This window comes from Laccaria bicolor, genomic scaffold (genome assembly GCF_000143565.1).
Source record: "Laccaria bicolor S238N-H82 LACBIscaffold_6 genomic scaffold, whole genome shotgun sequence".
In the NCBI taxonomy this organism is placed as follows: Eukaryota; Fungi; Basidiomycota; class Agaricomycetes; order Agaricales; family Hydnangiaceae; genus Laccaria; species Laccaria bicolor.
Window position 1 is genome coordinate 823,206 of NW_001889877.1, and position 27,453 is coordinate 850,658.

Below are 27,453 nucleotides of genomic sequence, written 5' to 3' on the forward strand. Positions count from 1 at the left end.
CATGAATTTGCTGCGCCATCTGCCTGGCAGCCTCTCTTGCTGGGGGGCTGATAGCGAAAGTAATCGCATCTCGAAGGTTGTCTACAGCAAGCTCTTTGTGCGGAATAGGTTTAGGACCTGCACCAGCCTTATGAATCATGTTTCCTGTGCATTACCACGTCAGGATTCAGTGTTAACTCCCCCAAAAGATGAAAGCATACCCCAGAACCCCTGGTCTCCAAAGAAAGGCACAACGACAGTTGGGCGGCCTTTGGCGAGACCGACCGCGGTGGTGCCAGCACCGCCGTGATGGACGACGGCAGACACACGCTCGTTGTCAAAAAGCCAGTCGTGGGGTACGTTTCCCAGGATAAAGACGTGAGGAGGAACGGATAAGCCGCCCAGTCCACCCTGAAAATAGTAATGCATTTAGCATACGGCACGGGATCGTAAGTCAAGCTCGCCAATTACCCAACCAGCAGAAACCAAAGCTCTGACCCCGGCTTGCTTCGTAGCATCGAATATGATCTCTGAGTGGGGTTGAGAATGACAACAATGAGATAGAAACTGAGATTCACTTGACATGGCTGCGGGGTCGTCAACCACTACTGAACCGAACCTAAACTGAGTCAGATAACAGTTGGAAGTTTTATTGAAACCGCCAAAATGTACCCAATATAAACTGGGGCCTCTCCCGCTGCGAGGAAGGTTGCCAATTCCTCCGGCGGTCGATAATTTGATGCGAGATCCAAGAAGTAAAAACCAATCACATCTATCCAACATCAGCAACAGGTGAACTTTCGTGAAGGAAGACACGAATACCAATGTGATTCATCCAATCATCAGGCTTGGGTACGAGGGCAGGGCTCATACAATATGTCCATGGAACCTTGAGGCGATCTACCAAGCCTGGTCCGGATCGTAGAGTGAGAGGTTGGAGGCCAAGTGTTGATGTTCGGAAGTTGTTAACGACGTCGCCAACCCTAACATCGTCAGCGGCCGTATGTCATCAGTGGAGTTAACTTACCCTTGCCAGGTTAGGATTTCAGCCATCGCGTAACTTAGGTAGTTAGAGAGACCAAATCCGGCATTAGAATTGGTGATGTTCACGAGCGGGTGCGAGAAGGCTGCTGTCGGACTCCTGTAGGCCTGTCATCACCTGTAATTCAGAGGTGACACGGAATACAAACCAAGGCATTGCTGAGAGCACCTTTAGTGTGTGATGGGTACTTGTGAGAAATTCACGTACTAAAGCTCATTAGAAGAGGAATCCCTAGGGCCTCCGCACAATGTATGTGTGCAAAGGTAGGCGGGTTTGAGATGATTGCGTCAGCTGCGAAGGTTCTTCCTGTGTCTGTGCAAGGAGAATGACATGATAGCCAACAACCGTTTATCATCTTCAGATATCACTGTCAGTAGCATTTTCGAAGACATATCTGCAACGACATACCTCAGCAAGCATCGTCCGTTTCCTCTTGATGTCCCCATTGGTAAGGGATTCAAAGCCAGGCATAAGACCAGGGTCTACAACAGTATGAGCAATGGCATGAACGAGGGGCCTTCAATCTGACTCTTGACCATGTAACTCATAAGCTCTTGCGGATTTCCACCAATGCTGAAGAACTCAAGCCCAGCCTCCAGGACGAACGATCGAAAAGTCTCATGCGACGCGATCCGTACACGGTGACCATCCTTGAGAAGGACTTTGCCCAAAGCAACGTAAGGCTGAACATCCCCTCTGCTGCCTACAATCATGATAACGATATTCATGCTTGGGTAATCCCGCCATTGCGTTTGATCGATGGCAAACTCTTTGACCTCTCGCGCGTGGTCCGTCGGTAGGTCTGGCAGGTGTTGTTTGAGGTCGAACGTGAGCGAAATTTGACCGTCTGGACCGATCGTGGCGAGAGACTTGAGGCCTTTACCAGAAGAGACGTATTCTCCGTAGTCTTGATACCCGTCAGAGCCGGTAAACCAAAACGGGTGAGGGGACTCACTAATGGACGCGTTACTCAAATCCAAATCCTCCTCCTTGACATCCACATACATCGCATTCTTTTCCTCCGAAGTTGTGATGTTTGCGGGAAGAACGGGGACATCGTCATCCACATCGCGCATGTGAAGCGGTTCAGATTGCTTCGACATTCTGAAGATTTGAGGGAATTGAGGGAGTGACTAGTAGGAGAGATAGGTCATTTGGAGCGATCTTGAAGGGCTGCCCCACAGTTTAACCGCCCGGAAGCCATGATGTGGCGGTGACATGTGTCAGCCAACGATCAAGCTTGCAAGTTTGACTCTTGAGCCCTTCACTCAACCTTCCGTTTGCATTTGGAAGTTGAAGTTTACCGTCGTCGGTTTATTATCTGGAGATTCTTTTCAACGTTGTCTTTGCAATTGACAACAAGATTGGAACCCCTATAGATCATCTCACGTTCAGAAGATGGCATCCATGGCCATTAAAAACAGATCTGTGCATGTGTGTCTTTACTCCCTCCGCGTAAGAAAAGTTAATATATAGCACATTCAGCTCAGTGCATTAAGAGGGAATCAAACCCCCGGCAGGTCGATACAGGTAGACAGGGACTGCTATTCTATGGCAACGACCCAGGTTACCACTACCCCATTAATGCACTGACAGACATTCCATTTTCAACTCCATCATCATCAGATGGCATTAATGGCCATATAAATAATGTGTTAATGGATCTGCAGGGTGTCTCTAATCCCTCCATGCAAGAAAAATCAAAAAACTTATGGATATAGTGAGCCCTAATGTTATTTAGTGTACAACCTATTTCTGGGGATTTTTCTGGTTTTTTCTTCTTCTTATCATAGGAAAGTGTCACAGTACTTACAAATCCTAGTCTCTCCTAGACAGCTTCGATATGATGTGAAGTCGTACCTTGGTTCACGATCATATGAAGTCAGTTGTTTGTCGCGCCCCAAAAACCGTGTCAGGAAATGTTTATGTAATCTTCGGACTCCGAAATCACGGTCCGACCTCGTCGCGTCGATATTGGTCTGCTCCCTTCACGCCCTGACGCGTTTTGAATACATTCGTCCCTTTATGCATCCTGAACACTGACTTTTTGTCTTTCTGAATTACTTCGAACGTGTTTTGAGCACAAAAGTATGACCAAACCCCCCTGGCAGGACCCTCTAGGGCTACAAACCATCAACACCATTGTCAAAAAGACTATACCACTGTGGACGAGCAGGCTGCATACGATTCAGCTCAACCTCATTTCAGCTATCTTTGATGGACAGGATGTTCTCTGCTGCACTGCAACAGGAGATGGGAAGTTGGCAGCCTTTTCTATTCCATGTCTCAGTCTTTCAGAGTACAATTAACACCCCAAGTCATATCCCACCAATCTGCCCACCTGTCCAAGGCCAATTGGTGTTGTGGAGGTAGGTGAAGTCGAGATTTAGTAGGCTCCATAAATTTACATACAATCAGATGTGGCCATTGCTTCTTTACCACCACAACACCATTCTTGTGAGAGGCAGCCATACATTCTGTGAGATGCCAAGCAATAGGTGCGCGACTTTTGTATTTCTCCACAAGGGCCGCAATACTAAACCTTCCCAAAGCTTCCCAGGTGACGAGACTGATGCTATCCGTTGGACGCCGTCCATTCGTCAAAGCTCAGAGATGGACATTGTTATCCTTAGCCGCAAGTTCGTAGATCTCACGATGAACATGATTAGCGACGAGATTCGTTGCCCACGTGAACAAAGAAGGACGCGCGTAAAAGAAGTCGGCAGGAGAGACTGATGGTGAGAACGGAGCATGACATTCTGAAGCATGTGGTGAGCTTGGCGAAGGTGTGCTGTGCTTGTGGCTTATAGACAAGAGTTATGATGTCTGAAATTTTGACCTTGTTCCGCCCTTGTAGAAACTGAGCAACAGACTTGGTGTGGCATACACCTCTTGGATCAGGCTGTCCAGAGACGCAGCTCGGGTTGTGGAACAAGATCTTCAGAAATTTGCCGAGAGAGTCAAAGCCAGAGTCCTTAAGCAACTGCTCCATCCGATCAAATTTCAATGCGAGCTTTTGCTCGTCGTCTTGTGGAGCTTCTATCAGTCGTGGTTGACTTGAGGATCCGCTTGGATAATGAAGCTCATTGAAAGGAGAGCCGAGAAGAGGTGACAACAGCTCGGGAGATGATGGTTTCCCTGGCTCACTCGGATGTGAAAGGAGGAGGGAATTCGAGGTACTGTAGCATTTCATTCAATTCGACGGTCACGCGTCACGGTGCCCTTCAAATTGCTGAAATGTCACGGTGGTCACGCAGATTTTTGTAAGGTGTCGAAATCATCTGGTGCTCCTGTGATAAATGTCGAAATTTTTCGTGGCCTGCGGCGCTAAGTGGTCGAAAATTCGCCCAAATTTTCGGCTTGTCACGGCGAATTTGTGTGGTTGTCGAAACCAAAATTTCGACAGGCCTGTCACGCGTCACGGGCCCTGTCGAATTGAATGAAATGCTACAGTAGGGGGCAGAAAACGTGTGATATAATGTGGACCTCAACCAGGGGCGTTTTCTTATAAGTTCGGACAGTTGTGACATTGTTTTCAATAGGAATTGATGTATTGAAGAAAAAAGAATAGAATTTGGATAGGAAGGGAGGACAATAGTGCTGTAAACACGTAAAAAGCCAAGAGGGAGCGCGCAGTTGTTGACATGTTGTTGACGCGCCTGGGTTTCAAAGTCCGCAGATTACATAAACATTTCCTGACATGGTTTTTGGGGCACGAAGAAAACAGGACTATACAAATCCCCTCCTTTTTTCTTTTTCTTCTTTCTTTTTTGCAAGTTTTACTCTTTTTCCTTTCATATTCCTGCTTTTCCTCACCCATTAAATGTAATTATTGAGACAATTGAACCCCCTGCTTCCCATATCACATTCAGAAAATGGGTTATTTAAATAATGTGTTATGTAATGGATCTGAAGGGTAGCCAAGTGTGTCTTTATATCCCTCTGCGCAACAAAAAGTTGGAGGCAATGTTCTATGCATTAAGAGGGAATTGAACCCCCAGCAGGTCAATATAGGTAAACACAAACAGATATGAAATCCTCATGGCAATGACCCAGGTTACCACTACCCCATTAATGCACTGAAAGACATTCCATTTTCAACCTTTCATCATATCACCTTCAGAAGATGACATTCAAAATAATGTGTTAACGGATCTCTGTTGTCTGTATATACTCTCCCTCCATGCAAGAAAATTACAGAGTTCCTGTATGAGTGCATCAAGAGGGAATCAAACCCTCAGCAGGTCAATATATATAGCAGTGTCAAATGTGGCTGGATGGCAACAACCCAGGTTACCACTACCCCATTAATGCACTAAAATGTTGAGAAGACTGCATCCATGGCCCATTAAATAATTTGTGAACAGATGTGTGCATGTCACAAGGTGTCTCTAATTCCTCTGCACAAGAAAAATTGAAAACCCTGGCTCTCATAAAATGCATTAAGAGGGAATTGAACCCCCTTGGGTAGTGCTTGAAAGTCCAGTCCAGTCTGGTTTTTGGCCCAAAACGAGAAGACCAAGACCAAGACTGGTCCACCTACCTCCTAAAACCTTAAAAGACTGGAACAGGACCAGAAAAGACCAAGACTGCAGTCTTTTTCAGTATTTGGACTGGTTTTGGTCCAAACTGGTTACAACCATTTCAAGACCGGCTTTCCAACTACATATGCAATACAATTTGCATTTGTGAGTTGCTAAATTTATAGCCATGCTTCATAGCCTTTAAATGAGTGCAAGAACATTAAATTACATTGAGAATTGATGTACATACAAAAATATTCAGGTACATCTACCATTTTGATGATATGTTTTACAGTTTTGTATAGATCTTTGTCAGTCTTTGTCCTAAAAAGTTTTTAAATAGGTACAAAAGACTGGTATTAACTGATAAGACCAGTCCACCATAACTGGTTTTTTTGCAGTCTTGTAATCTCAAATCTAAAAGGCCAAGACTGCTGGTCTGGTCTTTTGCAGTCTTGGTCCAGTCCAGTTGCAGTCTTTTTCAGTCTTAAGACTAGACTTCCAAGCACTACCCTTGGGTCAATATATGTCTGCTATTGGATGGCAACAACCCAGGTTACCACTACCCCATTAATGCACTGAAAAACAGCATCCATGGCCCATTACATAATGTGTTAGGGGATCTGCATATGCCACAAGGCCTAATTTCTGTGTGCAAAATAAATTGCCCATCTCAAAGGTATGGAATGCATCAAGAGGGAATCAAACCCCCCATGGCTCAAACAAGGTTGGTACCTCTAACTATGGCAACAACCCAGGTTACCAATACCCCATTAATGCACTGAAAGATAATGCATTTTTCAAGCTTTCAAGCCTGACCAAGCTAATAAAAGTTGGTGGAAGGTTGACACCCTGTAAGTACCTTCTCATCCTGAACACACACAAACCTCAAAGAAGAAATAAAAGCATGACAATGTATGTATATATTTACTGTGTAATTTCAAGTGTGTATCTATGTACCACAGGTCTCGGTCACCTGTGGTCACCCAGGTGGTGACCTCAGGACCTCTCACATGACCTGTCACACACATCTTTGGCATGCTGTCACGCCTCAATACATGAAGTGGTGACCTGGCCTCCTGTGGGTTGATATATGCTCAATCAGGCTTTTAAAAATTCTCAGTTGAACAGAATGAATAATATTTGGTCTTCATTTAAACATCATGTACATTTTGGCCTTTGTTTGATCTGTTTCCTTCGTAAGGCTGTCCTTCATCCAGATGAAATGAAGCTTTTGAAGAATCAATTGAAGAAATTTCCAAATAAAAATTGAAGCAAACAAAAACTTCTTCAATTGAATTGAGTTAACAAAAAATGAGAAATCCCTTGTGAGTGTGGCCTTCAAACAAGACCCCTCATTTGCTTCATTTGTTCTGTTTGGTCAATCTTCAGTTGAAGAAAATGAACATTCTCTGTCCGTCAACTGAACAAATTAACTATTCAAAATTTTCCCTTCCAGCTGAAGCAGTTGAAAGGGATTCAAATAGCTCACCAATGCCTTCTTTCATTCCTTTCATTTGGACAAATTATTCAAATTGAACAAAACAAAGCAAACAGTGTTTCTCCCTTGTTTGCCTATGTAGCCGCTGTTTGGCAGCAGAGTAGAAGACAAATAACTTGAATTACAGTGCTTTTCACATCTATGCGGAATCGCATTTGTGAAAATTCTGCAGCTTTGGTTATGTTGACACATGACGTCACGATGCCGGTGCTTCGGCAACACATTGTGCAAGTTCGTCAACAAGCTAAACTTACATGCACCCCCCCAATTATAACCTTTGGCATTGTTATACCCACTCATTTGAAAGCCTTTGCTTGGTTGTTCCATTGTAAGTATGTAAATAGTCAAGACAACATCTCCTGCTCCCTCTCCTCCAACTCATGTTGCTAGGTTGAGCCAGCTTTATTCAAAGTTGGGAGAACCTGCTTGGCGATGGATGCAGGTATGTCAGCAGTGTACAAGAACACATTGGCAAAGGGCAACACTGTGAGTTGGTCGTTCTTGGTGAAGGGGCCAGTGTAGACGTCGAAGCTTTGGGAACCAAAGTTGGTGATTATGATGTTGGGGATGGAGGCACAGGTGTTGTTGATGACCAGTGCAATTGGGATGGCCTAGTTAGGAAGAGGTCAAATGGGCAGACACGCCAAGGCGCTAACGACACACATTCTCAATGAACAATGAAAGCAAGGAGTTGATCTGCCGATATCTTGTTATCAAACCTTTGGCATGCTCAATGAAAAGAGACATACTGGCTGATCGTGAAATCATGGGGTGCCGTTCCAAACTGGAAAGACAAATCGAATTTCTTTGACAATTTTTTGAGGCCAGTGTCAATGGATTTGCCGCTGGATGTGTCAAAACTGAATTGATTGTGTTGAGTGTGGTACTATACAGATTGGCTCTAATGAGGGGAACATCAAGGTGATGCTCTAATGTCCAAGTTGAATGTCAAAGGCAAGCAGCGTTGCCGAAGCACCAGCATCATGACATCATGCATCAACATAACCAAAGCTGCAGAATTTTCGCAAATGCGATTCTGCATAGATGTGAAAAGCACTGTAAGCTGCAAGACTGTTTGCTTCGTTTGGCTCATTTGGAGGGGCCTTCAACTGAATAAAATTAATATTGTTTGAAGGAAATGAAGTTTCTCCTGTTGGAAGGTATTCAACTGAATGAAATGAAGGGAGAGGCTTCCAATTGGTCTTATTTGAATATTCAGTTGAGGAAAATGGGTTTGAGCCAAAAGGATCAAAGATGGCTCCAATTCAAGTTGATTTTTGTAGCTACAGCTTGTATTTTAACAGCATTGGGAGGAACATGACATGGGCTTCACATAGGGAGAGGTAGCGGCACACTACAGCACTTTGCTGGAGATTGGCAGCTGATGCGCGCTGCGTGACAGTGTGAGAAGGGTGTGAGCTTGGTGGAAGGGTGGTCTTTACCTTTTTTGGGAGGGCCCAGCCTCAGGAATGTGCGCCAGAGATTCCTGACAGGTTCTTAGAAGTACAAGGGAGGGTGGTGGCCCTGTGACTTCACCAAACAAGCATATATACAGGTGGTGACCTCGGTCCCCTTATCCAGAGGTCACCAGCAAGGTCACCAGGCTTAGCTGGTACCCCCACGTATACTCTATGTACTTAAATTTTGTTCAAGTACTATGGCAAAATCAAGTGAAGTAAGTACATATCAAAAACAATCTTTACAAATTTTTTTCTCTATCCATTACATTGTAATTCCTGAGAGAACCAAACCCCTTGCTCCCCATATCACATTTAGAAAATGGCATCCATGGTTAAATAATGTGTCAATGGATTTAAAGGGTAGCTGACTAAGCTTTTTATCCCTCTGTGCAGGAAAAATGCCCTCAGTCTATTGGTGCATTAAGAGGCAATTGAACCCTCAGCAAGTTGAACTCAAATGCCAATGTTTATGGCAATGGCCCAGGTTACCACTCACTACCCCATTAACACATTGAAAGACATACCATTCTCAACTTTTCATCATACTTATTACCTTCAGAAAATAGCAGCCATGGTTAAATAATGTGTTAATGGATACATGGGTAATTGAGCATGGCTTTACTCCATGCAAGAAAATAGCAAACCTAATCTTCAATACATTAAGAGGGAATTGAACCCCTGGTGGGTCAATCTGGGAGGCCCATATTTATGGCAATGACCCAGGTTACAACTACCCCATTAATGCATTGAAAGATATACCATTTTCAACTTCTCATCATATCATGTTCAGAAGATGGTAATTCACAGATTTAAAATGATGCCCTAATGGACAAGGGTGTCTCTAATTCCTCTGTGCAAGAAAAATTGAAAAGCTTGACATCTGTCAATGCATTAAGAGGGAATTGAACCCCCAGTGGGTCAATCATGCCTGGCAAGCTTAGCAATGACCCAGGCTACAACTACCCCATTAATGCATTTAAAGACATACTATTTTTTAACTTTTCATCATACATATCACCTTCAAAAAAATAGTAGCCATGGTTGAGTAATGTGTTAGCAGATCTGTGCAAACACATGGCTTTACTCTGCACAAGAAAAATCAAATGCAAAATGTAATTGAATGCATTAAGAGGGAATCAAACCCCCAGCAGGTTGATCTGGGAGGCCATCAATCAGTTAATGGCAACAACCCAGGTTACCACTACTATGACCTACCAGCACCTCGGTGCACCCTACGAGTCGGCAGTCACTGATTGTCACATATTTTGGCTGGACAAGCGTGAGTCTCATTTTCCAAGTTGTCATGCAACATCACACTTGTCCAGCCAAAATTCGTGACGATCAGTGACCGCCGACTCGTAGGGTGCGCCGAGGTGCTGGTAGGTCATAGTACCCCATTAATGTATTGAAAGACATACCATTTTTCAACTTTTCATCATCTCACATTCAGAAAATGGCATCCACAGATAAAAATGGGGTGTTAACAGATCCGCGCATGCCACAAGGGTAATCAAGCATGGCTTTACTCTATGCAAGAAAAATTTTATACCCTGATCGGTAGAATGCATTAAGAGGGAATTGAACCCCCGGCGGGTCGATCAAAGGTCACATATCTACATGGCAACGACCCAGGTTACCACTACCCCATTAATGCCTTGAAAAACGTTCCATTTTTAACTTTTCATCATATGCATCACGTTTACAAGATGGCCAAAAGAAAGATAACGTGTTTGACGGATTTGCGCATGGGTAATCGTGCATGTCTTTTTATCCCTGCGCGCCAGAAAAAGATTAAATAAGAGAATTTCTCAGTGCATTAAGAGGGAATCGAACCCCCGGCGGGTCGATGATGCACTGTAACCCGGCATTCATCCTTATGGCAACGACCCAGGTTACCACTACCCCATTAATGCGACGGAGGACAGTCCACTTTACAAGTTTCCTGGAACATTCCCATCCTGTATCCCTCATCCCAAAACCTTACACGAAGAAGAAATAAGAGCACGACAACGTGTATATATATAGTCACTGTATTCAACACAAGTGAGATCTGGGTTTTACAAGATTATCAACGGGAGACTGGATCACGGGTAAGTAATAGGGGTGGGGGAGGGTAAGGGTACGGAAAGGAGAAACTTGGGACTTGGAACAGACGAGCCGAGAGATACAGACGGAGCGAAGGACTGGGGGATTGGAGCAGGCAGACAGAAGGAAAGAATATTTCGAGTCCATAACGAAAACCGCCCGTGCCTACTTGGATTCCTCCTCTGCAGTCTTCTTCTCAACCTCCTCAACAACGACAGGAGCCTTGACATCCTCAATAACAACCGGAATCTTCACATCCTCAAAGACATAGGTGGGAGGAGGGACCATGAGATCTTCAGCGCTCACGCTCACGGGAACAGGGGTGTACTGCGAGGAGGAAGTCCTACCACCTCTAACGATGCGGATCATGACTACTGCAAAGACCCAGAACATCCTTAGCAGGACGCCAATTCCACAGCCTATCATCATTATTATTGAGGACCGAATCAATGACAAAAGAGCGACAAAACGTACCAAGGACAAAAGCCATAGCTCTGCCCTCCCACGGGCCAAGCGACATGAGCGCCCGATGGAGCCTCATCCCGAAGCACGGAGCCTGGTGCTGGTACTTGCTGCCATGGTGGGGAACAGGAGCACCAGCCTCAATGAACATCGGAGCACCACCACCATGTTTGCCCTCGGGGCCTTTATGATGATGGCGGTGGTGCTCACCATCGTGGTGTTTCCCATGCTTATGGTGGTGATGGTGGACCGCAGGCTCCTTCAAAGGCAACCCAAGCTTCGCACGGAAGAAATTGGTAATCTCCAACGTCTTTGCTTTGACGCGATTACGGAACCTGTTGCGTCCCCCTCCGCATGGGCGGCGGGGATGCTCGGCGGCCCAGGTTCCTCCTGATGGTACAGCAGCGGGGGGGGCTTGGAGCCATGCGACTCGTCCGGCTTGGTTGGGGCCTGGGTGCTCCAAGCGGATGTGTTGGAATGCGGGGTTGATGTTGGCAGCGGGACCGGTGTTGGAGTTGGTGGAGACGCTGCTTGTGATTAGGAGGAGTCTGATGGGTGCTGCGCTGACTTGGACTGGAGTCAAAGTGGAGAGGTGAGTTGGCGATTTGGGCAATCGAAGGGAATGGGGACGTACGGTAGCTAGCACTGCCCGCCAAAACCGCAGCAAGGGCGGCAAGCTTCATGTTGGGTTGGGAGTTTGGTTGTTTCAGTAGAGATTTCAAGCGATTCTGTAGGTGATGTGGTTAGCGGTATGTTTGGTAGAGTTGAGATGGTGGAGTGCACACAGAGTTGTACTTATGAGAGTTGAGCAAGATGTGGGAGATGGTGAGGTAAGTTGACTCCGCTTCGGGACTCCGACCAATATTTAACAAAGTTATTTATAAATGTCACCCGACCCTCAACGATTCTAATTCCATTCCAACCAGGACCACGAACGAGCTACAAGTGATATCCTAAACGATGCCAGTCAGCCGCTCCCAAAACTCTCTCTCTTCATGGCCTTGATGGTCATTTTTCTGCTCTTGGCATTTGCTGAAATCTTATCAACACTGGCAGCGCCAGCATCTGCAGTCAACAGCCTTCTTCTTTCCCCATCGTCCCATTCTCCCTTATTCATCCTCCCTCAGGCTCTTCCATCTCAATCTCCAGAACCAACAGAAACCGTCACAATCACAGTACTAGCTCCCCCTACAACAGTCACCGACACAATCGAGATCACATCCACTCCTCCTCCTGCAGCCGATCCAGAACCCGAAGACACACAATGGTCCTGGACCTTACCACCCACCATATCAGACCTAACCCCCTTCAAAATCACTTCCTTCCCCGGACCAAGAGAAAACCTACAAATAGTCACAGGAATCCCCGCACAAGCCAGCGCCCTCCCCTCCTCCTGGGACAACACCACCTCAGTCCTCCAAGCATACTACCCCGCAAACTCCATCAACCCCGCCCAATTCCCACAAGGCGGAGCCCAATTCTACGCAGCCCCTTTACCCGTGTCGGGCGCGAGGAACGTCTCGCTAAGCTATAACGTCTTCTTCCCTAACGACTTCGACTGGGTCCTCGCGGGCAAGTTGCCGGGGCTTTATGGTGGACATACGGGGTGTTCGGGTGGGGATGAGGCGTTGGATTGTTTTAGTACGAGGTTGATGTGGAGGGAGGGTGGGGTGGGCGAACTTTATCTGGTTCGTTTTCTTACTTTTTTTTCTTTCATCCATTTCGAAACAAAGGAAATGGCTGATTGATTTGACCTGGACAGTACGCACCGAAAGACAAACAAACCCCCGCCCTATGCTCCGACTCCCAATCGACCTGCAACGCCGCATATGGCTTCTCAATGGGCCGCGGATCGTTCATGTGGGCTGCGGGAGGGTGGACGAGGGTAACTCAGACTGTGTACCTTAACACTCCGGGGCTACAAGATGGACAGTTTACGTTGGACGTTAATGGGGAACGGGTGATTGAGAGGAGGGATGTTTTTTATCGGGATGTTCCTTTGGGAGGGAATCCTGGAGACGGCGATGAGGATGAGGACCCGATGTTGAGTGGGGTTTTGGACCTTGGCGATGCGGTTCATACGGGTCAACATGAGTGGAGCTTGCCGCAAACTGCATCTTTGGGTCCTACCAAGATGGGCCAACAAGCATTGGAGGTTGAACCGATTGGGTTTATTGGGATTTTCTTTAGGTTTGTCCTTGGGATCTTCTTTCTTTCTTTCTTATCTTTGTGGCTGATATATATATATGACACTCAGCACGTTCTTCGGCGGGCACGAAGCAAAGTACGCTACTCCAATCGACCAATACGTGTGGTTTAACGGGTTTTCGATGTCGAATAATGACTGGCTCGCCTAAACCTGGTTGGCGTATCAAAGTAAAACTATAATACAATACAAGTTCCTTTTCGCTAGAGCTACAACGCAAAAAAAAATCGAACGAACTCTGGCTGGAAGCCGACGAGAAGACCGGGGATCCGAACAGGCCCTTGTGTTTCAGTGAATTTCCAACCCCTTCAAAGCTTCGCTAGCTTCAACCTGGTGAGTTTCCCTGATGTTTATCCTCACTTTATCCTTACGCCAGGCCTCGCCAGGTGACTGATCATTCAATGAATACCGCGGAACGCTTTCAATGTCTGGCAGAACGCAGTGTTTGTCATTGACGAAGAAGACCAGTCGAAATCGTTCGGGGCTTAGCTTAGCATCAGCTTCACCGCAAAAATCGAACGATTTTGAAGGTTCAAAATTTGGCTGGCAGCCGACGAGAAGACCTGGGACCCGACGAACAACAAGTTCAACCTAGGCCGAAAACGGAGACTAGAAGTGAGTTTTCCTGATGTTTGTCCTTACGCCAGGCCTCGCCACCCGGTGACCCACCTCCACTCAGTGATCATTCAATGAATACCGCGGAACGATTTCAATGTCTGGCAGAGCGCAGTGTTTGCCAATGACGAAGAGACCTTCAGGCTCACAGTAAGTCAAAAAGTACAGTCCGACATATGTTTGTTCGAACCATATCCTACCCACAGGTTCCAAATACCGCGCACTATAGCTCGGGCCATGAGTACTGTTAAGAAGACCTCTACTCGCCTCGCCATGATTGGTGTTAAATTCATCTTCGTCATCGTCCAAACTTGGAGGCAAGTCTGACACACATGAGTTGGGGGGATTCAACGGCTTGGAGGGCTCGCGACGTCTTCCATGCCAAATCCATTCGAAGTTGTCTTCCATTAACCATTGCATTTCAGTCCTCCAAATTAATTCATTGTGCCATGCACTTGGTATGGAAGGAGGACAAACGGCCCGAGGACTCGTACAGTGATTGATCCATACATATTTAAGGCCCTCTGGACAAAGGGCACACTTTCACGAACTAGCATCCATCCAGTTCACCGCGTCATCATGAAGACTTTGTTTTTCATCGCTCTCATTGCCATCATTGCTCATGCTACTCCAACCATTCGGAATGTGAGTATGCTGCGCCACTATTATTATGATGGGCGACTGACCTGTATCGATGGCAGGAACGTATGGAGTCAATCCAAGCTAGTGATTCACTGGATGGGCGTGCTCATCGCAGGGTTTGTCCTCGCTCACAAGCCTAATGTGTCCTTTCCTGATATCGAATTTCGCAGGATATAAATGCTTGCGTTGATTGTGGTTCAGGTCCTATCAAGCCATTCTGCCGTCAATGTACCCAGAGGGGCCCTTATGGATTCTGTTTGAATACTCAGGCGGCTACTTGTGCTGATGGTGGTGCTGTCCCCGACAACGTTAGCTGTGGAACAGGTTATTGGGGTTGCATTGTTAACTGCTGTCCCGGGCGGTGCAACAAGTAATTTTAGAATCCTTCCAATGTATTCTGCCAATGTTTTCTTTGGAGATGGTCACAGGAAAAAATGTGTGAGCTTTGCCCGGTATATGTGTCACCCAAGAATGAGTTGCGTGGCATGGAACCTTCAGTAGTATGTATGTTGGAATTACCAATGTCATCATCAACCAAAACCTCTTTCTTTCCTTGCGTTCAACCCTCGTACTGGACATGACTTACCTTGACCTTCAGCCTCCCGTCGGTTTCGAAGAGAGACCTCTAGCTTTGAAGCAAAGCACGCAACTCTGGCAATCGACCAATACGTGTGGTTTAACGTAGTCTCTCGTAGACAGACTTCGATATTATGTGAAGTCGTACCTTGGTTCACGATATAGGTTTAACGGGTTTACAATGTCGAACAACGATTTGCTCGCCTAAGCCTGGTTGGTAAACATCAGATTAGCTACGTCAAGTAATGTAATATACAATACAAGTTCCTTCAGAGATCACCCACAAATAACGTTCGCTTCTAAAGAGTCATATCCTAAGACGGACCTTCGTCCCAAGACAAGACACAATCTCAAAACACAACACCAAAAGCAGCTGTCCCACAAGATCCATGAATGCCGAATGGATAGGTAGCGCGTATATATCTGGATCTCGATTTTTCGACCATAGAAAGTCGGTGAGGAAGCGTGCGACGATGAGAGATACTATAACCTGATTTTTGAAAAATATTTTGGTTTTCGTGAATGAGTGGAGGAAAAAAAGAAGAAAAAACGCACAGCACAACAGAAAAACACAATTGCAAACGCCACGAACAAAATCGGTAAATTAAGCCACTGAAGTCCGTCAAGTATCCCAAGGAATATAATCTCCACAGGTAGCGTGATGAGCAACAGCGTGAGCATCACCAGCCGCGGACTGGGCTCGTGATGATCTTTCCTCACCGCAGAAGGATGATGGGAGAGCGCAACGGCAGCTGCATGGAGGGCCGTAGAGAGCCTCGAGACGAATATGGATCCAGCTGCGCCTGGTAATCCTGTTATAGGGTTAGGGTTTAGTTTTGAAGGAGAAAAGAGGTACTTACCGCTGATGACAACGGCGAGAATCGCAAACCCTTCATACCGGCTCACGAACATATCCAACACGATCCCCGTCCCGCTGCTGATAACCATAGCTCCGAAAAGGGGCGTCCATCCCTGTGTGAGGAGAGGCCGGACGTGTGCGTTGCGCAATGTGAATGCGAAGCATGCTATGCCGACTCCGATGACGAGGAGGCCAAGGATGAAGGGGATGGGGGTATGTAGGAAGGGAATGAGGAGGTTGGATAGGACGCCGATGAGGATGAGGGTTACTAGGTCGCCTAGGCAGGAGGCGACGGGTGGTGCGATGTTATCTAGAGACAGGGTGTGGTTTTAGGTAGAGTACGGAAGAGGAGGGATGGGAAAGGTTACCGGGATCGCGGTTGAATTTCCGGCAGAGGACGATGAGGGTACACATGAATGACCCGAGGATGAGGCCTGAGAGACAGGCGGCGGACATAGCGGTTGAAGCGACCATAATTAATCTGAGTGTTCAGTCAGTACATGGAGAGAAATGAATTAAGGAATAAGACCTTGGAAATCCAGATTTCCGTATTGTTCCCGGGGAAGGCAAACTAATGGCATGTCTAAAATCTATGGTGGTGGTATAGTCGTGGATATCTCGAACCGTCGCCGTCGAGTTTTTAATCGCAGGAGAGCCCTTGACAGGCATGAGAGTGTTTTGCGGTACGAATCTCCCAAGAAGGAGAGCCGTGCATGACGCAATGAAGGACACGGATATAGCTTGGACCTGCAACAGCGAGAGGTTGCCTATGATCATGGAACGACGGACGGCTGGGTCGTCCAGTTCGCCGATGTTGGCTGCTGTGCCGAGGCGCGCGGATAGGTTCATCTCGAGGTTTCCTTTTAAGTTTAAGACGACGGGTATGATCATTATGAGTTGGTCGACTTCGCGCATTGCTCGCCAGCGCTGCGGGGTGTCGTTAGTATTTTTCCTATACATATTTAAGAGACGCGATGTGCGCACCGAGACCTGGTCCAACAGTTTACCTGTAAATAAAAGGCTGATAGTTGTCATTAAAAGCGTCGGAGCACTCTGAAAGCGAAAATAAGTGGTCTCGTCCTATTCATTGGGCAACTTATGACACATACCTCAATAACTATACTCTTCACCTGCGGCCATATCCTACCCACAGGTTCCAAATACCGCGCACTATAGCTCGGGCCATGAGTGCTGCTAAGAAGACCTCTAGTACTCCCCTCGTCACGATCTATGTCAAATTCATCTTCGTCATCGTCCAAACTTGAAGGCAAGTCTGACGCATGGGTTGAGGGAGGATTCAAGGGATTGTCGGAGGGCTCGGCGACGTCTTCCATGCCAATCCATTCGATGTCGTCCTCCAGTGATGCATGTCCTGGAGAGTTTGGGTTCATGGTCGTGACGTGAAGGGAAAATGACTATGGTGGGCACATGACTACACAGGGCTTGTCTACCAAACCCCATTACCGACTCATGGCATTAGTAACTTTAGCCAACGTCGTTACCAAACAAATCCTCTTGCCTACTTGTCACGGTGCAGCAACTTTACGGCGGTTTCTTGAACAATCGTTACACCTCGCACGAACTGTCAGCATCATCAGCAATAATTTTATGTGCGCCGATTGCACACCACCGTTCTCCTATATTGCAATTTGATTGCAATACTCGTAAATTCGTCATGAGCGTCCTCGGCACGTCAGTACGTAGTGAATAGTAGTAAGTGAGATAAAGCTTGCGCCTCAGTGATTAGGAACAAGCACTGAGGTGGGGCAGACTACAAAGTCGGGAATAAAAGGCATCTACGCCGTGAAGGGAAAGATGGTGGCTAAACGGTGCGATGAAGAAAGAAGAAGAAAAAGACTGAGGATGTCGATGAAACGTAATGACAAATACGAGGGCGTAATCGCAAATTCCAACATGTACACACGCAAAGCTCATAGACTCGAGCCAGTCCCTTTGAGTAAATTATTGAAGACAGTCATCCAATAGGTCGAGGGACTGGTCCGAGTCTACAAAGCTCACACATTTTTTCCTGTGACCATCCGCAAAGGATACATTGGCATAAGACATTGGAAGGATTCTGAAATTACTGTGGGCAATAGCTACTGCAGTCAAACTCGCAACGCCAGTAACCTTTTCCACAGGTGTCGCGAATGGGCACAACCCCATAAGAAGCACAAGTACTCTTTTGAGTCCTCCAGCACTCTCCCCCGTTGCCCCTATCGAGACATAGATAGCACCGTGGATTTGGAGAACATTGAGCGCAAGAAACAGTCATCTCCTGCGAAATACAACATCAGGAAGGATACATTAATAGGCTGTGAACGGAGGACAAACCCTTGGTTGAGCACGCCCATCCAATGAATCACCAGCTTGCAATGACTCCGTACGGTTCTGCCATCGATACAGGTCAGTCGCCCATCATGATAATAGTGGCACATAGGGTGAGGGTACTCACATTAATGGTTGGAGTGGCATGAGCAACGACGGCTATGAGAGCAATGAAAGATAGCAACAAAGTCTTCATGATGAAGTAGTGAACTGGACAGATGCTAGTTCGTGAAGTTTGCCATTTGTCCAGAGCACCTTAAATATGTATGATGTCCTCAGGGCGTTTGTCTCCTTTCGTATCAAGTGCATGGCACAATGAATTTTGGTGGAATCAAATGGTTGACTTGGCCTGTTCGGGTCCCCGGCTTAGGCTTAGCTTGGGGTAGGCTTCACCGCCAAAATCGAACGATTTGAAGCCGAAGCTAAGCTCATCAAGCTAGCCGACGGCTTCAAAATCGCATCCTTTTGGCTGGAGGCCAACGAGAAGACGACCTAACGCGACCTGAATAGGCTTGGAACAGGCCCTTATCAGTAAGGGTTCGAACGAACATATGTCTGAAAGTACTTCTCAACTTACTTTGAGCCTGGAGTTCTCCATGTCAATGGCAAACATTACGTTCTACCAGACATTGAAATCGTTACGCGGTATTCATTGGATGATCACTGAGTGGAGGTACCTGGCCAGGCCTGGCGTAAGGACAAACATCAGGTCGAGTCTCCGTTTCGGACACAGCGACAACAGGTTGAGGGCCTGTTCGGGCCCCCGGTCTTCTCGTTGGCCTCCAGCCAAAAGTTTGAAGCAATTCAATTTTTTGCGGTGAAGCCGACGCTAAGATAAGCCTAAGCTAGATATTAGAGCAGGCTGTCGTTCATAGCGTTTGCCATTCTCGCTCGATATAGTTTTGATGGAGATTGATAATGTATTATAGTAGTCTTGGTCTGTTAATTCCCGTCGAATCTGTGAACTGTTGTGACAACAAACGATAGATTCCTAAATGGAGTCATTGTAAGTCTTCTGTTCGGTCACGGTTTTCTAGGGATTACCATATGATATCGACCGCCCATGCTCATTGTACTATCCTTCTCGCCTTCATACACTAAATGAACACTGACACCTGACTCCTGAGGCATCAGGGCTTCATCTTGACTTTCCCGCAACTTCATATCAACATAATTGATCGACAACGGGCCAAGAAACTAGGACCTGTTCTGAATGAGTGGAGGAACGCTGAAAGGGCGAAGAAGAAAAACGCACAGCACAACAATAAGACACAATGGCAAAGGCCGCGAACAAAATCGGTAAATTAAGCCTCTCAAGTCCGTCAAGTACGCCAAGGAATATGATTTCTACGGCAGCGTGATGAAAAACAGCGTGAGTTGAGCGGGAGCATCACCAACCCCGGACTGGGCCCGTGATATTTCCTCACCTTCGCTGACGCAGAAGGATGGGAGAGCGCAACGGCAGTTGCGTGGAGGGACGAAGAAAGCCTCGAGATGAATATGGATGCAGTAATCCTGTTCTAGGGTTAGGGTCTACTTTGAGACTGGCAAAACCTTCGAGCGGCTCACGAACATGTCCAGTAATACGATGCCCGTCCCAGCGTGCAATCATAGGGATGTGTATCCCTGTGTTAGGAGAGGCCGGACGTGTGTGTTCCGCAGTGTGAACACAAAGCACGCCACCGACGACGAATAGGCCGAGGATGAAGTGGATGGGGGTGCGTAAGAGGAGAACGAGGAGGTTGGATTGTACGCCGGTGAGGATGAGGATTATTATATCGCCTAGGCAGGAGGCGACAGGTGGTGCGATGTTATCTTGGGAGTGTTTTTTTTTTTTAGTTAGAGTACAGAGGAGGGATGGATAGATTCACCTGGATCGCGGTGGAATTTCCGGCAGAGGACGATAAGGGTGCACATGAATGACCCGAGGATGAGGCCTGAGAGGCAGGCACCGAACATAGCGGTGGAAGCAACCATAATTAGTCTGCGTGTTCAGTCAATACATGGAGAGAAATGAAATTAAGAATAAGACCTTGGAAATCCAGATTTCCGTATTGTTCCCGTGGAAGGTAAAGTAATGGCATGTCTAAAATCTATGGTGGTATAGTTGTGGATATCTCGAGCCGTCGCCGTCGAGTTTTTAATCGCAGGAGAGCCCTTAACAGGCATGGGACTATTTTGCGGTACGAATCTCCCAAGAACGAGAGCCGTGCATGATGCAATGAAGGATACGGATATAGCTTGGACCTGCAACAGCGAGAGGTTGCCGACGATCATGGAACGACGGACCAAAGGGTCGTCGAGTTCGCCGATGTTGGCTGCTGTGCCGAGGCGCGCGGATAGGTTCATCTCGAGGTTTCCTTTTAAATTTAGAACGACGGGTATGATCATTATGAGTTGGTCGACTTCGCGCATTGCTCGCCACCGCTTAGGGTTTCGTTAGTATTTTTCCTATGCTTAAGAGATCGCAATGTGCGCACCGAGACCTGGTCCAATAGTTTTCCTGTAAACAAGAGGCTGATGGTCGTCATTAACAGCGTCGGGGCACTCTAAAAAAAGCGAAATTAATGGTCCTGTCCCGGTAGTGAGCAACGATGACACGTACCTCAATAACTATACTCTTCACCTGCGGCCATATCCTACCCACAGGTTCCAAATACCGCGCACTGTAGCTCGGGCCATGATTACTGCTAAGAAGACCTCTAGTACTCCCCTCGTCGCGATCTATGTCAATTAATCTTCATCTTCGTCCAAAACCTGAGGAGGCAAGTCGGACACATGGGTTGAAGGTGGATTCAAGGGATTGTCGGAGGGCTCGGCGACGTCTTCCATGCCAATCCATTCGATGTCGTCTTCCAGTGATGCATGTCCCGGAGAGTTTGTGTTCATGGTCGTGACGTGAAGGGAAAATGACCAAGTACATGAAGATGGGCACATGACTCGTACCCACATTGCACCCAGTGACCCACTGGTGACAGGACTACCCAAGGACTACCAAACTAGCCTTTGCCAACGTCGTCAACAAATAGAGCGCAGGACACATAGACAGATATAGTAGATGATATATTCCGGGGGCGGTCCCAATGAGGAACAAACTCAACACAAGCCACGCAAAGCTCGCTCATTTTTTCCTGGTCATTCGGAAAGGATAGATCCATTATGATTTTGGATACATTGGCGAAATATATTGGAAGGATTCTAAAATCAATCTTTGCAGCAGTTATCTCGAACGCAACCCCAGTAACCTTTTCCACACGAAACGCCGTCACTGGGCACAGCATTGCCAAAAGCACAAGTCCGCTCCTGAGTATTCCAGCACTCTTTAAAAAAGCCCCTGTCGGGACATTCACGGAGTATGGCTTAGGAGCTCCATTACACTGAACGCAAGAAACCGTTATCTCCTGACATCAGAATGGATACGTTAGGCTGTGAACAGAGGACAAACCCTCCGGTGAGCATGCCCATCCAATGAATCAATAGCTTGGGATGACTCCATACGATTCTGCCATTGATACAGGTCTTGCCCATCATGACAATAGTGGCACATAGGATGAGCGTGCTCACATTAATGGTTGGAGTCGCGTGAACAACGACGGCTACGAGAGCAATGAAAGATAGCAACAAAGTCTTCATGATGAACTGGTGAACTGGATGGATGCTAGTTCGTGAAGTTTGCCATTCGTCCAGAGTGCCTTCAATATGTATGTCGTCAGGCCGTTTGTCTGCTTTCGTAACGAGTGTATGGCACAATGAATTTTGCCGAAATGAATTGGATAACTTGGCCAGTTCGGGTCCCCAGCTTAGGCATAGCTTAGCGTCGGTCACCTGTAAAATCGCATCATTTTGGCAAGAGACCGACGAGAAGACTCGGACCCTAATAGGCCCTAATTAGTGATGGTTCAAACAAGCATCTATCCGAAAGTACTTTTCAACTTGCTTTGTGCCTGGGGATCTCTTCGTCAACGACGAACATTGCATTCTGCCAGACATTGAATTCATTGCGCGGTCTTCATTGTTTGATCACTGAGTGGATGTGGGCAGTGAGGCCTAGCGTAAGGACAAACACCAGGAAAACTCACTTCGGCTCTCCGTTTCGGACCCAGTGTCAGCAGGTTGAGGGCCTTTCAGGGTCCTGCATGCTCTTTTTCCTTCGCCTCCGCTGTGCTTCAAATTTCAATACTAACATGCAAAATTTGAAAAAGACATGTTGCCATCGACCCGCACGTCAGATACGAAGCTCGAAATGCTATAAGTGAATGTCATATGTCATCTGTCGTTCATCATTCACGGCGCCTGCCACTCAATACAGTTCTGAAATTGATAATTTATTCTGTCAATTTCTGTCGAGACTGAATTGATGCGATAGACTCCTAAGGAGGGCCATTGTAAGTCTTCTGTTCGGTCGCGGTTTATTGGGAATTACCACATGATACCAAGATTGTACGATCTCCACAGGTAGCGTGGTTAGCAACAGCGTGAGCAACACCAATCCCGGACTCGGCTCGTGATCTTTCCTGACACAGAAGGATGGGAGAGCGCAACGACAGCTGCATGGAGGGACGTGAAGAGCCTCCAGACCAAATCGTATTCCTGTTGTAGGGTTACGGTTTAGTTTTGAAGTAAAAGGGAAAAGAGAAATTAGGTACCACTGATGATGACGGCGAAAACCGCAAAGGCTTCGTACCGGAACACGAACATGTCCAATACGATGTCCGTCCTGCTACTAATAATCATAGCGCTGAACAGGCGGCGGAAGCGACCATGATTAGTCTGAATGTTCAGTCAGTCCCTGTCAAAGACGAGAGAAATGAAATGATCTCGTAAATCTAGGTTTCCGTATTGCTTCTGGGAAGGTAGAGTAATGATATGTGTGAAATTCATGGTGGTATAGTCGTAGATATCTCGAACCGTCGCCGTTGAGTTTTTTATCGCAAGAAAGCCCTTGATGGGCATGGGAGTGTTTTGCGGTACGAGTCTCCCAATACTGAGAGCCTGTGCATGATGCAATGAAGGACACAGACATAGATTGGACCTGCAATAGCGAGAGATTGCCGATGATCATCGAACGACGGACGGACGGGTCGTCGATTTCGCCTATGCCAAGGCGGGCGGATAGGTCCATCTTGAGATTTCCTTTTAGTTTTGAAACAACAGGTGTGATCACTATGAGTTGGTCGACTTCGTGCATTGCTCGCCAGCGCTGCGGTGTCGTAAGTATTTTTCATATGAAGTTCACAGATGGAATGTGCGCACTGAGACCTGGTCCAACAGTTTTCCTGTAAATGAGAGGCTGATGGTCGCCATTTACATAAGGCGTCGGGGAATTCTAGAGCGAAATAAATGGTCCAGTCCTACTGAGCATTTATGACACGTACCTCAATCACGATACTTTTCATCTGGGGCCATATCCTACCCACAGGTTCCAAATAGCGCGCTCCATAGCGCGGACTATGAGTACTACTAAGAAGACCTCTACTCCCCTCGTCGCGATCGGTGGTATGTTTGGGCGATGACGAAGATGAATCTGACACTGAATGAAGGTTCCAGACATGCATATATAATGTGCTCTGGAGAAATGGCAAACATCACGAACTAGCATCCATCCAGTTCATCTATTCATCATGAAGACCTTGTTTTTCATGCCTCTCATAGTCGTCATTGTTTGTGCTACTCCAACCATCCGGAGTGTGAGTACGCTCACCCTATGTGCCAATATTATCATGGTGGGCGACTGACCTTGTATCAATGACAGGACCGTATGGAGTCATTCCAAGTTAATAGTGATTCATTGGATAATAATTGTGTTCATCAGAAAGTTTGTCCTCGTCCGCAGCCTAATGCATCCCTCCTCATGTTGAATTTGATATGAGATAACTGTTTCCTGCGTTTTTTGTGATTCAGACCTTAAGCCATACTGCCGTGAATGTCCCAAAAGGGGCGCTTTTGGAGAGTGTTGGAATACTCACTCGGTCACTTGTGCTTATGATGGTGCTGTGCCCAGTAACGCCATTTCCTGTGGAACAGGTCATTGGGGTTGCATTCAAGAATGCTGCAAAGATTAATCACAGAATCCTTCCAATGTATTTTGCAAATGTATCCTTTGCAGATGGATGAGGTTTGCGTGATGTGTCGCGTACATACGGACAGCGTCACGGCGTTGTGACAGCACTGTATCCGGCGTCGTTTTGGCACCATGAGTTTTGGACACCACGGTATGATGAGCTCCCCGAACGTTCAGCGTGTCAATCCTGAGAATGAGTTGGTCCCTGAGCTGAAATGGTTAAGGGATCGAACAGACCTACGGCACAATGTACTTTTCGCCTTAATATGAGCCTGGAGGTCTCTTCGTCAATGGCAAACACGGCGTTCTGTCAGACATTGAAATCAATACGCGGTATTCGTTGAATGTACACTGAGTGGAGGTGGGTACCTGGTGAGGCCTGGCGTAAGGATAAACATCGGGAAAACTCACTTCGAGTCTCCGTTTGGGACCCAGTGACAACAGGTTGAAGGGAAGTTTCGTTCCCATTTCCAATGTCAAACGCTCGAATTGGCCGCTCTTACAGCCAAACCGTTGGTGTTTGGTCCGCAAACATGCTCTCTTCCCTTCGCCCCCGCTTTGACACCGTGCTTCAATATGTCCATGACAAAGCCTGTGTCGGTCTGACAGGCAAAACTTTGTAAATGACACTCTTCTCTTCGCCTCCGCTTTGATCCCGTGCATCAAGATTGATGTAAGCCTTCTTTGGAGCCGCGAACGGTCCAATGACCTTCCGCACTTGCAGCACGAGCTGCTTGATGAAGCCGGATCCGTTGTTGGGATTGCATGCGAATGCGCTGTCGGCTGGTGAATACTCGTCTGGCATGGAGCTTGATAATCACGGTTTCAACGTAACGAAGGCATAGACGGCTTGTCCAGACAATTCGTCAACGGTTCTGATGACCATGGGATGGGATGCTGAGCATCAGGAATGGAAGTGTAACTTGAAACCTACCAGCAGTCTCACCAACACCTCGTGCATGATAAGCGCCGACTCGGGCTCGGCAGTAGACAAGCGATGACCGGAAACATTGATAACGTCTTTGAAAGGTAAGTATCAGTGCTGGTAAGCAGTGGGTTAGGGGATAACTAACCGTAAACACGGCCCTCGATCCAGATCTATCGTCATCGCGCGCCGCTCCGTCCCCAGTATAAAAGATGTATGGCTTTGACAAAGTTAGCGTGAAATAATATCAATATACGTTCATGTAGGTGTCGAGGTAGCATGTATGATCTTGTAGACAGTGCGAGCGATAGACGGCCACCGCGGCTTGAGGACAAAAACACCTTCGACGTTATTGTTTTCCAATTCTTTGCCCGTAGCGGGATGAAGAATGGCAAGCTCAAGAAAAGGACGGTCGCGGAGCCGGGCTTTATCTCGACAGCACGAGGGAACGGTGTGACGACGACCAACCCAGCCTCTGTTTGCCTGTGAGCGTTCACCATCAGTGGACATCACTGAATATGCACAACTCACGAGAAAGTATCCACAACCGCGCACTGGCTCGTACCGACGTGTTGGTTGTACCAATTCCAGGCCTGGGTTGATGAGCTTGCCCTCGCTGCCAAGGACGCGCAAGGTGCTGAGATAATGGTCATTGGCGTGGTGAGCGCCAAGGAGTCGCAGAAGACAGATGGCGGTACGGGCAGAGTAAAATTGAGTGCTTTTCAACCGTCTGCCAAATGCGGGATCGTGTGGGGTATACGGGGGTGGATTCAAACACCGTGGTAGTGACTCCATTGGCGAGAGAGAGGGTCGTACACAAAATATCTGTGTATCACGTGAGAATTGCGAGTGATTGAGGAAATTTAACGTACGAGTGAGCAGTGATCCAAGCCATGCACCCGGACTTTGTCATCGGGGTGGACATCAAAAACGTATCTGACAGTGAGGGCTACGCAAAAAAGGTCCTCCTGAGGCGTGAACGACGCCTTTTGGTTTGCCGGTAGATCCAGACGTCTAACAGCTGGAAACTATAAGCGGGCTTGGAATGAAGCAAAAAAAAAAAAAAAAAAACTCACATAGAGAATGAACAAAAGGTCCTCAGATGCGCCATGATCTCAGTGAGCAGTAGTTTGGCACCACTGCGGTAACTCTTATCGCGTCCTTCCGTCTTACCGATCTGACCGCCCGTCCTTTTCAAACGAGCACATGCTCAGCAAGGGGGCATTCCTTCATAGCAGCATCAACAGTCGCCACAATTGTGATTGATTTGCCGCCCCTCAAGGCCTCATGCCCCTGTCTGAAGTGATAACAACACGAGCTAACACGAGAGCTCTGATCTTGGACGCGATGGCGCAAAGACTCGAAAAAGAAGCTGGCAAATGCAACCGAGTGGACGGCTCCAATACGCGCGCAGGCGAGGAAGACTGCGACTGCCTGCCACATCATAGAAAGGCGCACGATTCAAAAGCATTGACAATGCTGCAGACTTCGCGGAGAAGCTCGGCATAAGTGTCTTGCCTTCTCTGTCTGGACTCATCAGGTCAGTCGCCCATCATGATAAGAGTGGCACATAGGGGTGAGCGTACTTACATTCCGAATGGTTGGAGTGGCATGAACAACGACGGCTATGAGAGAGATAGCAACAAAGTGTTTGTGACTGGTTCATGATGAACCGGTAAACTGGGTTCGTGAAATTCGCCACTTGTCCAAAGCGCCTTGAATATATGTATGCCCCCAGGCTGCTTGTCTCCTTTCGTACTAAGTGCATGGCACACTGAATTGGTGAAATGGATGGAAGAGAAGAGCATGTTTGTAAACCAAACAAGACTTGCCTCACAACAATATGTCGCAAACGGCCTCACCGCGAAAATCGCCTTCAATTTGGCTGGAAGCGACGAGAGGATCGAGGACCCGAATCGGAACAGGCCCTTGTGTTCCATTGAGTTTACAACCCTTCAAATTTCAAAGCTGAATCAAAGCTTCACTAGCTTCAACCTAAGTCCGATTGAACGAGACTAGAAGTGAGTTTTCCTGATGCTTTGTCCTCATGCCAGGCCTCGATCGCAAGGTGACCACCTCCACTCAGTGATCATTCAATGGATACCGCATAATGATTTCAATGTCTTGCAGAAAGCAGTGTTTGCCACCGACGAAGAGACCTCAGAGTAAGTCGAAAATTTGACATTCGG

At 47.1% G+C, this 27,453-nt stretch overlaps 8 protein-coding genes across 8 annotated transcripts; 3 read left to right on the forward strand and 5 right to left on the reverse strand.

Annotated features, from left to right (window-relative positions):
• Positions 1 to 5,689: 5,689 nt before the first annotated feature.
• On the forward strand, positions 5,690 to 6,614 carry LACBIDRAFT_324713 (uncharacterized protein; the record flags this gene model as incomplete). The annotated part of the gene is made up of 4 exons (XM_001878073.1): positions 5,690 to 5,709; positions 5,850 to 5,855; positions 6,163 to 6,398; positions 6,490 to 6,614. The coding sequence occupies 4 exons, from the start codon at positions 5,690 to 5,692 to the stop codon at positions 6,612 to 6,614; spliced, it is 387 nt and encodes a 128-aa protein (XP_001878108.1).
• Positions 6,615 to 10,534: 3,920 nt separating this feature from the next.
• Positions 10,535 to 11,735, reverse strand: LACBIDRAFT_293303 (uncharacterized protein; the record flags this gene model as incomplete). The annotated part of the gene is made up of 3 exons (XM_001878416.1): positions 10,535 to 11,009; positions 11,065 to 11,625; positions 11,687 to 11,735. 3 exons carry the CDS (start codon positions 11,733 to 11,735, stop codon positions 10,756 to 10,758), a joined length of 864 nt encoding a protein of 287 aa, XP_001878451.1. The 3' UTR covers positions 10,535 to 10,755.
• Positions 11,736 to 11,987: 252 nt separating this feature from the next.
• LACBIDRAFT_293304 (polysaccharide lyase family 14 protein) lies at positions 11,988 to 14,124 on the forward strand (the record flags this gene model as incomplete). The annotated part of the gene is made up of 6 exons (XM_001878074.1): positions 11,988 to 12,740; positions 12,815 to 13,242; positions 13,310 to 13,336; positions 13,789 to 13,873; positions 13,982 to 14,023; positions 14,080 to 14,124. The coding sequence occupies exons 1-6, from the start codon at positions 12,048 to 12,050 to the stop codon at positions 14,122 to 14,124; spliced, it is 1,320 nt and encodes a 439-aa protein (XP_001878109.1). The 5' UTR covers positions 11,988 to 12,047.
• Positions 14,125 to 14,247: 123 nt separating this feature from the next.
• Positions 14,248 to 14,950, forward strand: LACBIDRAFT_399470 (small secreted protein). The gene is made up of 3 exons (XM_001878075.1): positions 14,248 to 14,518; positions 14,575 to 14,631; positions 14,686 to 14,950. The coding sequence occupies exons 1-3, from the start codon at positions 14,453 to 14,455 to the stop codon at positions 14,887 to 14,889; spliced, it is 327 nt and encodes a 108-aa protein (XP_001878110.1). The 5' UTR covers positions 14,248 to 14,452; the 3' UTR covers positions 14,890 to 14,950.
• Positions 14,951 to 15,398: 448 nt separating this feature from the next.
• LACBIDRAFT_315632 (Mg transporter) lies at positions 15,399 to 17,341 on the reverse strand (the record flags this gene model as incomplete). The annotated part of the gene is made up of 7 exons (XM_001878417.1): positions 15,399 to 15,581; positions 15,647 to 15,903; positions 15,952 to 16,260; positions 16,319 to 16,431; positions 16,480 to 16,877; positions 16,935 to 17,003; positions 17,060 to 17,341. The coding sequence occupies 7 exons, from the start codon at positions 17,339 to 17,341 to the stop codon at positions 15,399 to 15,401; spliced, it is 1,611 nt and encodes a 536-aa protein (XP_001878452.1).
• A 2,259-nt stretch (positions 17,342 to 19,600) lies between these two features.
• On the reverse strand, positions 19,601 to 20,809 carry LACBIDRAFT_315633 (Mg transporter; the record flags this gene model as incomplete). The annotated part of the gene is made up of 5 exons (XM_001878418.1): positions 19,601 to 19,798; positions 19,852 to 20,093; positions 20,150 to 20,262; positions 20,311 to 20,705; positions 20,759 to 20,809. The coding sequence occupies 5 exons, from the start codon at positions 20,807 to 20,809 to the stop codon at positions 19,601 to 19,603; spliced, it is 999 nt and encodes a 332-aa protein (XP_001878453.1).
• Positions 20,810 to 22,611: 1,802 nt separating this feature from the next.
• On the reverse strand, positions 22,612 to 23,012 carry LACBIDRAFT_315634 (uncharacterized protein; the record flags this gene model as incomplete). The annotated part of the gene is made up of 2 exons (XM_001878419.1): positions 22,612 to 22,868; positions 22,925 to 23,012. The coding sequence occupies 2 exons, from the start codon at positions 23,010 to 23,012 to the stop codon at positions 22,612 to 22,614; spliced, it is 345 nt and encodes a 114-aa protein (XP_001878454.1).
• A 58-nt stretch (positions 23,013 to 23,070) lies between these two features.
• Positions 23,071 to 23,582, reverse strand: LACBIDRAFT_315635 (uncharacterized protein; the record flags this gene model as incomplete). The annotated part of the gene is made up of 2 exons (XM_001878420.1): positions 23,071 to 23,478; positions 23,532 to 23,582. The coding sequence occupies 2 exons, from the start codon at positions 23,580 to 23,582 to the stop codon at positions 23,071 to 23,073; spliced, it is 459 nt and encodes a 152-aa protein (XP_001878455.1).
• Between the last annotated feature and the right edge of the window lie 3,871 nt (positions 23,583 to 27,453).

Coding starts and splice junctions, on each gene's coding strand:
- LACBIDRAFT_399470 (XM_001878075.1), top strand. CDS start 14,453: ATGAAGACTTTGTTTTTCATCGCTCTCATTGCCATCATTGCTCATGCT. Junction 14,519..14,574: donor CTACTCCAACCATTCGGAAT/GTGAGTATGCTG, acceptor TATCGATGGCAG/GAACGTATGGAGTCAATCCA. Junction 14,632..14,685: donor ATGGGCGTGCTCATCGCAGG/GTTTGTCCTCGC, acceptor CGAATTTCGCAG/GATATAAATGCTTGCGTTGA.